Here is an 11,446-nt window from a genome sequence, read left to right as displayed (position 1 = left end):
GGTGTGCACCAACCTTGTCACTCTTCAAGTCACAGCTCGACAACTTGAACATGGTTCATCTCACCAAACATGCCCACATAAAAATCTAAATAACCCTTTTGAAACCAGTGTCCATGAGCGTAACCTGCATGAGATAGCCCAGCTGTTGGCGGTTGTGCAGTAAACAAGCAGCAGAAGCAGAATGATCACATTGAATGGCTGTGCTGACTCAAAGGGCCGAATGGCCTACTCTTGCAACTATTTTGCTGTGTTTCTAAGAATACTTGAATCTATGCCTACTAGCTTCTGATTTTCACCCTACAAACAGCTTGCAGTGACCTATTTCCTTTATCATCGTTACTTATTTTGCATATATTTCATTCATTGTTCTTTATTTCTCCACATCACCGTCTATGTCTCTCGCTTCCCTCATCCCCAACCAGTCTGAAGAAGGGCCTCGACCCCGAAACGTCACCCGGCTGCTTCTCTCCAGAGATGCTGCTGCCTGTCACGCTGAGTTACTCCAGCACTTTTCATGCCTAACTTTCCTACATTTTCAATGATGTTTTGTTAAAGGTTTTGTCTGAAGAAGAGTTTTGGCTCGAAACGTTGCCTATTTCCTTCGCTCCATAGATGCTGCTGCACCCGCTGAGTTTCTCCAGCAATTTTGTCTCCCCATGATGTGTTAAATACTTAAGGATAAAGGGGAAATCCTTTAAAACCGAGATGAAAAGAAATTCTTTCACACAGAGAGTGGTGAATCTCTGGAACTCTCTGCCACAGAGGGTAGTTGAGGCCAGTTCATTGGCTATATTTAAAGGGAGTTGGATGTGGCCCTTGTGGCTAAAGGGATCAGGGGGTATGGAGAGAAGGCAGGTACAGGATACTGAGTTGGATGATCAGCCATGATCATATTGAATGGCGGTGCAGGCTCGAAGGGGGCCGAATGGCCTACTCCCTGCACCTAATTTCTATGTTTCTATGTTTCTAATCCCAGGCCTGGGGCCCACTGGCGTCCGGGCACCATGGCAACGGCCCAGGCCGGGGGCGAGTTGGGGACCTCGGCCCAATCAGAGCGCAGCTTGGGAGGAGGTGGGTGTTTGCCGCACTGGCCAATCGGCGTGCGGGAGCTGGCGGTGCGCACCCCTAATAGGCCGAGAGCCGGGCGGAGTGCGGGCGGTTTGAACGGTCGCTGGAGGCGGAATCAGACGGTCGCTCACAACCGTTGTGTTATCGAGTATATTATTGCAGCCAACAAAACGTCGAGTAGCTGAAGCTGCTTTGACTCCGCCGTCGGGCTTGTGCTGCCCGCCCGCCCGGCCGCACCGCGTTCAAAGCCGCATCCCCGGGGCCCAGAGTCGGGCAGAACCGTGAAGCCGCCTCCACCCACCCACTCATCCACCCACGGACCAACGGTGCTACCCAAATATCCAAGATGGCAGGAACCTGCTCCTCTGATAAGGTTGTAAAAACAAAATCGTGCAACTGTTAACTGGATATTTTTAAGACTAGAGGCCGAGGCAGAGGGAGAGGTGGACCAAGGCGATTATGTTCTTTTCCATCCTGTCCAACTCAAGCATTTTTGCATTATTTCTGTTTTTAATAAAGTCGGTTCACATCAAAAAAAAAAAAATGTTTTAAGACCGATGGATAGATATCTGCAGATAGGCACAAAATACTGGAGTAACTCAGCGTGACAGGCAGCAGCATCTCTGGAGAGAAGGAATGGGTGACGTTTCGGGGTCGAGGCCCTTCTTCAGGCTGGTTAGGGATATGGGAAACGGGAGACACAGACGGTGGATGTGGAGAGATAAAGAGCAATGAATGAAAGATATGCAAACAAAGTAACGATGATAAAGGAAACAGGCCATTGTTAGCTGGTTGTAGGGTGAAAAATGAGAAGCTAGTGCGAATTGGGGGGGTGGGGGTAGAGAGAGGGAGAGAGAGAGAGGGAGGGGGGAGGGGGGGGGGGGGGGGGGGGGGGGGGGGGGGGGGGGGGGGGGGGGGATGCTAGGGCTACCTGAAGTGAGTGAAACCAATATTCATACCACTGGGCTGTAACTGCACAAGCAAAATATGAGATGCTGTTCCTCCAATTTGTGTTTAGCCTCACTCTGACAATGGAGGTGGCCGAGAAAGGAAAGGTGCGTGTAGGTAGACACAAAATGCTGGTGTAACTCAGCGGGACAGGCAGCATCTCTGGAGAGAAGGAATGGGTGATGTTTCGGGTCGAGACCCTTCTTCAGACGCGACTTGTGTGCCTCAAGGTGCTGAGCCTGTTACTGTTTGTCATCTACATCAATGGTTTGGATGAGAACAAGATTTGCAAGGTTGCTGATGATACAAAAGTTAGTTCAAGGTAGGCAAGACTGATGTCTGAAGAATGGTGTCGACCCGAAACGTCACATATTCCTTCGTCCATAGATGCTGCCTCACCCGCTGAGTTTCTCCAGCATTTCTGCCTGCCTTTGATTTTTCCAGCATCTACAGTTCTTTCTTATACAAAAGTTAGTGGTTTTGCAGATAGTGAAAATGGTTGCGAAAGATTGCAGCAGGATCTGGATCGATTGGCCAGGTGGGTGGACGAATGCTTGTTGGAATTTACTACATAAAAGTGTGCGATGTTGCATTTTGGGATGTCGAACAAGGGCAGGACCTACACAGTAAATGGTAGGCTTCTGGGGAGTGTTGTAGAGCAGAGGGATCTAGGTGTACAGGTACATGGTTCCTTGAAGGGCGAGTCGCAGATATATAAGGAGGTCAAAAAGGCTTTTGGCACTTTGGCCTTCATCAGTCAGAGTATTGAGCATAGAAGTTGCGAGGTCATGTTGCAGTTGTATAAAACGTTATGAGACTGCATTTAGAATATTGTGTTCAATTCTGGGCACAATGTTATAGGAAAGATATTGTCAAGCTTGAAAAGGTTCAGAAAAAATTTACAAGGATGTTGACTGGACTAGAGGGCGTGAGCTATTGGGAGAGGTTGACTAGGCTGGGTCTCTATTCCATGGAGCGCAGGAGAATGAGGGGAGATCTTATAGAGGTATACCAACTCATGAGAGGAATCGATCGGGTAGATGTACAGAGCCTTTTGCCCAGAGATGGGGAATTGGGGACCAGAGGACAGGTTCATGGTGAAAGGGAAAAGATTTAATAGGAATCCGAGGGGTAACTTTTTCACACGAAGGGTTGTGGGTGTATGGAACAAGCTGCCAGAGGAGGTGGTTGAGGCTGGGACTATCCCATCGTTTAAGAAACAATTAGACAGGTACATGGATAAGGACAGGTTTGGAGGGATATGGACCAAGCACAGGCAAGTGGGACTAGTGTAGCTGAGGCATTGTTGACCGGTGTGGGCGAGTTGGGCTGAAGGGCCTGTTTCCACACTGTATCACTCTGTGACCCTGAGGCGTTACTCCAGCATTTTGTGTCTACCTTCGATTTAAAATAGCATCTTCAGTTCTTTCCGACACAAGGTCTGTGTAAGAATGGGAAGGAGAATTAAAGTGTTCAGCAACCGGGAGATCAGGTTGGTTGAGCAAAGGTTTAACGCGAAACGAGCCCCCAGTCTGCGTTTTGTCTCTCTGATGTATAAGAGTTCACATCTTGAACAACAGATGCAGTAGATGAGGTGACTTCCACTGATTCACAACTCTCTGGGTGAAAAGGTTTTTCCTCAGTCCTAAATGGCCTACACTGTGACCCGCAACATCGGGAACATTTTCCTGCATCGAGCCTGTCCAATCCCTTAATTTTATGTTTCTATAAGATCTCCTAAATTCCAGTGACGGGGCTCAAAATTAGCGGCTGCCCGGTTGCCAATGGCAACCTAAAGTGCCGTTGGGCAACCTAACAGCTGTCCCATTTTGCCCGGCTTGGCAAGCAACTCTGAGCGGCCCCCCTCTCTATCTCTCTGTCTCGGGCCGCCAGGTCTCGGGTCTCCGCTCTCCGCCCGCTCCTCATCCGCCGGCATGGCAGGCCTCTTTGCACATGCGCACTGCTATGGCCAGCACATCCTTCCCCTGCACATGCGCACAATCACGGCTAGCGCATCATCGGCTGCACATGCGCACAGCCAGGAGTAACCCTTGCTTCTGGTTTACTGGTCATCCAAAAATATTCTCCAAATGGAATTTAACCCACCACCACCAAACTCCAAACACTGAAAAATAATAGCCTATTGCACTTTATCTGTTTATTTATTGCTTGTAAATATATATATATATATAGTATTATGGTGTATATATGGTCTTGGAATTGTGTATATATAGCATATAGACACGCTGAACTTTTATCTCCTGTTCTGTATTACGTTTATATATTCTGTTGTGCTGCAGCAAGCAAGAATTTCATTGTCCTATCTGGGACACATGACAATAAAACTCTGTTGACTCTTGACTTGTACTTAAGCAAAAAAGGGTTCTTGGGGAGAAAAAAAGAGTTACCTTAAATTTAGTTGCGTCTGGTTGGGTAACTATGGTAGGATGAAGACTATTCCGTGCTTTAATTGGGTGACGTTCCTGGTAGAGACCCTTCTTTACATTTCCTCTGGTTTTAGTGTTTTTAGTTTAATTTAAAGATACAATGTGGAAACAGGCCCACTGAGTCCACACCGATCACCTGTACACTTGTTCTATTCCACATCTTCCACATCTTAGCGACGTTAGACAAGAGTGGTTTATTCTCGCACGTCCCTGTTAGAACAATGAAATCCTTACTTGCAGCAGCACAACAGAATATGTAAACATAGTAGTAAACAATGTTATAAATGAGAAAACAAAACAGTGTATATTTGTATATAAATATATATATATATATATATATATATATAATTTCCCTCCTGAGATTAATAAAGTTCTATCGTATAGTATTGTGTGTGTAGGAAGGAACTGCAGATGCTGGTTTAAACTAAAGATAGACACAAAAAACTGGAGTAACTCAACAGGTCAGCCAGAATCTCTGGACAAAATGAAAAGATTACGTTATGGGTTGGGTCTGAAAATAATTCCTGCACAACTTTGGAAGTTTCTTTTTTTTAGTAACCAAAGTTATCAACGTATAATTATTTGTGTGTTGGAAAATAAAATATAGTGGCACAGCTGGTGGACTTGCTGCCTCACACGCCAGGGATCTGTGTTCGATCCTGTCCTCGGGCACCATCTGTGTTGAATTTACCCATTCTCCCTGCAAGCGTGTGTGTTTCCTCCCACATCCCATTGGCTTTGTAGGTTAACTTCTCTCTGTAAAATTGCCCCTAATGTGTAGGGAGTGGGTGAGACTTGTGTGAATGGGTAGACAAAAATGCTGGAGAAACTCAGCGGGTGAGGCGGCATCTGGAGCGAAGGAAATAGGCGACGTTTCGGGTCCAGACCCTTCTTCAGACTGATGTCGGGATAGGGGGGGCGGTAAAAAGAAAGGAAGAGGGGGAGACAGTAGGCTGTGGGAGAGCTGGGAATGGGAGGGGAAGGAGGGAGAAAGCAAGGACCACCTGAAATTGGAGAAGCCAATGTTCATACCGCTGGGGTGAAAAATATCCAAGCGAAATATGAGGTGCTGTTCCTCCAATTTGTGGTGGGCCTCACTCTGGCCATGGAGGAGGCCCAGGACAGAAAGGTCGGATTCGGAATGGGAGGGGTGAGCTACCGGGAGATGAGGTTGGTTATTGAGAACTGAGTGTAGGTATTGGGTGAAGCGATCGCCAAGTCTGCACTTGGTCTCACCGAGGTTGATCATACGCTGAATAATCGAACCAGATTTTTGTTTGGAAGTGAAAAGAAATAGTAGAAATTGCATTTATTGCAACGTGTAAAAGGAGATGAGATACTGTATTATAATTTTGCTGCATGTCATTGTGGTATATATCATGTCTTGATTGGTGAATATGTCTAGTTTGTGACTTATTTGAAGCAGAAAAATGATATGTGAATGTTTCATTGACCATAATTCCGACTGGTAACTATGCACTTCGTCTGAGCACATAATCACATGTGTCATGCAAACCGTCTTAAATGACCACCTAAACCAGTGGTTCCCAACGTGGGGCGTACGCCCCACAGGGGGGCAATTTGATTTTTAAGGGGGGCAATTGAGGTCTGGGTCCAAATTTTTGATTTTTATTTTTTTGGATTTTCCATCAGGTAAATATGTAGTTTGTTTCAGATGTTATTTTGAGTAAATTTTTTGTTTAGGGTAAAAAGGTGTTTATTGTGTAGTTATTACATAATCACCGCGCCATCGCTCTTCATGCACATCGCACGAAGCGCGCGAGGTCATGGGGGAACCTTATTTATTGAATTGGATTTAGAAATGCGATTCAAAGAGCTTTTGCTAAGTTACCCTTATAATATCTATTTCCTCTGTTTTCTCTCAAGGGAAAGCAATCCATTTTCTGAGAATTATTTCTTTGTCTGCTCGTGCTAAAATGAGTAGTGCAAGCAAGAAGAAAGTTTGTCAGTATTCAGAGGAATATTTAAAACTTGGTTTCATACCCGCTGTCCATGATGAACGGTCACCTTTCTGCCTCTTATGCCAACAATGCTTGACCAACGAATCAATGAAACCAGGTCGTCTTGAGGCGCATTTGAAGGCGAAACATAGTGCATATGTAAATTCAGATTTGAATTACTTCAAATCTTTAAAGGATAAGTTTGAAAAAAGATCAACAATTTTTCTTTTTCATGGATGCCATGTTTTTTTGAAGTTTGTTTAAACCAAGGTATTGGCGTTTTAAGCTTCTTCAGCTGAAACGGAGTTCACTTTTTAAATGATAAGAATTATATATCACCACATGGGGGGGGGGGGGGGTGGCATCAGAATTTTAGAGGTGATTAGGTGGGGCATGGCCAAAAAAAGGTTGGGAACCACTGACCTAAACTGTCATTTGGCAACCTAAAAAGCTGCCAAGGTTGCCCGGCTGGCAACAAGGGAAAAAAGTTAAGCGAGCGCCCTAGTCACTGAATATAAGCCCAGTTGATCCACTCTTTCAATCATATGTCAGTCAGTCTCATCACTGACATAAAATTTGTGCAAGTTAAAAGTACTAAAGACTATCTTACATTAAGAGTATCATTGCATCATCGATAGAAATGATTGCTTTTCAATTTCACTGACCACTTGCAGTTAAAGTAGCAGCTGTGTTCTTGGAGTCAATGGTATCTGATTGCTACAAGGTGTTTGCGAACAGTTTTTGTACCAAAAACTTAAAATCCAAGACTGCTTTTTTTTTTTAATTTTGCTTGTCAATTTCCAAAGTAACTTTTAAATGGTTCTCTAATTTCTAATGGAAATCGCCTTATAACCAATTCAGCCCACATAATGCAAATCGAGTTCTCCAATTCATTGTTCACACTATCCAATTCATGTTCTGGAAACGCACATTAGAACAGAACTATGTATACTATAAATAACAAGTAAGAACACTTTAATATTTAAAAAATGTACAGTATTAAAGAAAAAATTGTTTAAATAAATCACTAGTTTATAATGTTTATACTTTTGTGCACTGCTTTGGAGCATTAAACTATGTTTGAAGATTTAAGGCTGACCAATAAATGTCCAAGGGGGGGGGGGGGGGGGGGGGGGGGGGGGAGGCTGAGGTGCTGCTGAGAGAATATTAATGAGGTTCCATGCTGGTTGTATTATAATACAAAGCAACTTAATGTCTTCGTGGTGCTCAGTAGATTTCATGGGATTCCTTAATTTTAAAATACCAAAAAAATTACTTTTTGGTGTGGAAATGAACAAAAAAGTATCACTGAAATATGACTTCATTTTATCTACGATTTATCAGTTTATTTCATGGAAGCAAAATAAAGACTCTGGTACAGGTACTGCCCTAGTGTACATTGAGTAATTCTCCAGATAGGACAATTGACATACTGTTTCATAAACGGTAAGTCTTATTTCCAAAAGGTAATTTGGTATTAGCTGCTTGACTAGATTTTAATCCTGTCGCTTTCAATTTCAATGATCTGTCAATGACCCTGCTACTTTAGTGATTTATCTTATTTATAATTGCCTTTCTAAGGTTATATGCTTTTATATAATCCATTCACAAAATGTTCAAGTGTTTATTTGATTCCAATCAATTTGTCATTCTTTAATAAAATCACAATGGTAACTAGCCATGCTGCTACCTGTGAGAAAACTATTGGGGGGAGTGGATGTCAAGGTTAAATTAAAGTAAATTAGAAGAAAAATTCATAGATCGCAAGAAAACTGAAATGCGTGAAATTCTGTTAAATGTTTCTTGACCTGGATCAGTGGTAAAATCAATTGATTGTTCTCTTTTGTATAGATGTCCTCCGATGAAGAGAGGACTTCCACCCCAGTATTACCTAAAGATTCGGATCGTGGTAGTTCAGTTTCTTCTGGGCTGCAGGTAGGGAGAAGTAATTTCCTATTCAGGTTCTTGAGAGAAATTTAAAAAAATGATTTCTTTATATTAAAATTTAAATGAAGGTCAGCTGTACTTCCAGCTATAATATGTGTATTGTGGATAGATGTGAATCCCTTACAAGGCATGTTTCCGTTTGTAGTGTGGTAGTGCATTTCATCACTTTTTAACACAAATAGTCCTCCATGATATCTTCAATGCAAAACAAATGGGCGAGGTCAGTCTGCTCTTCATTCTATTCACAGATCTTTCTAGATTGATTGTGGGTGTAAATATTACTGATTATGAGATTTGTCATGAGCATTGGTAATCTCTGCTTTTTCCAGTCTTATACAGTCATTACTAAGGAGTCAATTGTTTGTATGACATTTACACTACTGCATTCACAAACAAAATATATTTTTCTGCAAAAAGACAACATTATAATTAAGGAAAAATAGCAGCCAAAGTTAAAAACCAGAAAAATAGGAAAAGATGGAAACATTCGGCAGATTGACAAAACCTGGAGTGAAGCAATACTGATATTTTGGGTTTCTCCTACTACAGATGTTGCATGATCTGTACTTCCAGCATTTTCTGCTTCTATCTCAATGTATACAATCGAGCAGGACTGAAATAATCAATTGCAAGCAAAGTTGAAATTTGAGTAATTTGTCAATTTTTATATACTTGTGATGAAAAGCAGAATTTATAAATTGGAATGGCAGATGTACTGCAAATGCTAGTTCTATACTTCAGCACCAACAAAGGTGTGTATCTATCAAAATATTAATCTGTCACCTCTTCAGTCCCTCTGAGAGGCATGTCTAAAGACTCCCAAGGCAACATTTAAGGAAGAGTTGGATAAATTAACCTCTGAAACCCCACTGCCCTGAGGCTAATGACCTGGCTAAGATTATCTTTCAACATCACAAAAAGATTGATTGTTTCTTGTTGTTGAAAATACTGCATGCTGTTTGGTGAGAAATGTACACTTTTACGACATATTTTATGGCATATTTTATATATATTTAGATAGATAGATCCTTTATTGTCATTCAGACCTTACGGTCTGAACGAAACTATGTTGCCTGCAGTCATACACAGAATCAATAATAACAAAACATACAATAAACACCAATTAAACATCCACCACAGTGAGTTCACCAAGCACATCCTCACTGTGATGGAGGCAAAGTCTTAGTTTCCATCTCTTCCCTCCTTGTTCTCCCTCTGCGCTAAGGCGGTCGATCCAGGCCGGAGATGCCGCTCTCCAGTCCAGCGGACCTCCGTGGTGATGTCGCCGCTGCCAATAGCCGGAACGCCATCCCCGCTCCGAGACGGCCCGCCACAGTATCAGCTCCGGGCCGCCGCCCCAGCTCCAGGTCGATGCCCCAGCTCCAGGTCGCCGCCCCAGCTCCAGATCCTGCAGTCTCCGCACCGGGCCGCTGCCCCAGCTCCAGGCCGATGCCCCAGCTCCAGGTCGCTGCCCCAGCTCCAGGCCGCCGCGCCAGCTTCTGGTCCCGCAGTCGCTGCTCCAGGTCCCGCCGTCTCTGCTCCGGGCCGCTGCCCCAGCTCCAGATCCTGCAGTCTCCGCTCTGGGCCGCTGCCCCAGCTCCAGGCCGCTGCCCCAGCTCCGGGCCCCGCTGCATCAGCCCCAGGCCGCCGCCGAAAGCCAGAACGCCGCACCAGCAAGTCGGGCCACCGCTGCTCAGCCCTGAAGACGGCCAGCCTCTCGTTGGTAAGCCCTGGCTGGCTCTGCCTCCGGAGCCTCGGGGTCGGTCGCAGGCTGGAGGCCGCCAGCTCCGCCATTAGGCCTCAGCGCAGACGGAGGCAGAGAAGGGGGATATGACATGAAAAAGTCGCATTCCCCCGAAGGAAGAGACAGAGAACATGTTCCACCCCCTCTAACACAACCCAACAAACTAAAACTTAACCAAAACAAGACAAAAAAAACAACAGAAAAAAGTAAAGACAGACGGACTGCAGGCGAGCCGCAGCTGTTAACAGCGCCGCCACTTCCGGAACCTTCTTTGTGTTTTATGAACCTTCTTTGTGTTTTAAACACTATTGCATTGTTGTTGCATTTAAATATTGCTGCAAATGTGATTGCAAATATAGTTGCATGTTGAAAACCAAGCATGGTCTCAGCTCTACCACTTTGAAATATTTGGCAGAGTTTGGAGCTCGTGAACGCACAATGTTTCGGTTTTCCCAAACTTTGGCTTAGCTCCACTGTATTTATCACAAACGTTTGGAGAAATAAGGATCTGATTATCCAAGATTTCCTGAAAATCTGTGCATAGTTATGTAAATACAAACAAAAGTTACAGAGAGGCTTTGATCAAGTTAGGTACGGTGTGGGGAGAACTGGCAGACTGTTTACAGGTATATAATTTGGACCCAGAAAAGTTTCATAGTGTTTTTGTAATGGTAAAATGCTATTGCAGGGCAGCTGTATTGTCAGGAAATGTGTTTGTGACCAAATAATGTGGATGCATTAAAATTAACTTGGATAGCAACTCGTATTACACTTATCCCTCTATTTTTCCTCAGCCTTATAAGAGCCAAGTGTAGTGTATGTGGTTTGGAATTAACCAGTTCCACCATATTTTCTGTGGTGCCATTAACTGCTGGAATGTGAATCTCCAAAGCACAGTGGCATCTTAATAGCAGGGTTGAATTCATTGGCTGCAGAAATCCAGCCTAGTTCTGATGAAGGTTGTTAGACTGAAATGTTTGTTTTTTCTCTGCATTCTTTAGTGCTCTGCTGTTACTGCATATACCCTATCCCTATTTGACATCCCAAAATGCATCTGTCAATCCTTCACTCAGTTTTCTAACTGATCTATATCCTGCTGCTTCCTCGGACAACCTTTTTTATTCACGTCACCAAGTTTCATGTCATCTGCAAGCTTACGGATTTGTTCCTCCAAGTTCATAAATAAGTCATTAACGTTTATCACAAACAGCACTGGTCCCTAGACTACACTACCAATTAAAGACGTCCAATAAGAAAAGCATCCTACCACCGTTACCCTCTGCCTTTTACCATCAAGCTAATTTTGCTTTCCCATTAGCCAGTTTGCCTTG

At 43.8% G+C, this 11,446-nt stretch overlaps 1 protein-coding gene across 7 annotated transcripts in view; it reads left to right on the top strand.

Annotated features, from left to right (window-relative positions):
- The first annotated feature begins 1,072 nt into the window (after window positions 1-1,072).
- poc5 (POC5 centriolar protein homolog (Chlamydomonas)) overlaps window positions 1,073-11,446 on the top strand; it is a 76,785-nt gene continuing 66,411 nt past the window's right edge. For 3 of the 7 annotated variants that reach the window (XM_055631349.1, XM_055631334.1, XM_055631342.1), the window contains exons 1-2: window positions 1,073-1,441; window positions 8,276-8,359. In XM_055631349.1, coding sequence (XP_055487324.1) covers window positions 1,415-1,441; window positions 8,276-8,359 — 111 coding nt within the window. In that variant the 5' untranslated portion in view covers window positions 1,073-1,414. The remainder of the gene's footprint in view (window positions 1,442-8,275; window positions 8,360-11,446) is intronic. The other 4 variants (XM_055631362.1, XM_055631328.1, XM_055631355.1 and 1 more) reach the window with 2 other exon arrangements.

This window comes from Leucoraja erinacea, chromosome 3 (assembly GCF_028641065.1).
Source record: "Leucoraja erinacea ecotype New England chromosome 3, Leri_hhj_1, whole genome shotgun sequence".
NCBI lineage: Eukaryota > Metazoa > Chordata > Chondrichthyes > Rajiformes > Rajidae > Leucoraja > Leucoraja erinaceus.
The sequence above is the reverse complement of the archived record's forward strand: the minus strand, read 5'-3'. Positions and strand labels throughout refer to the sequence as shown.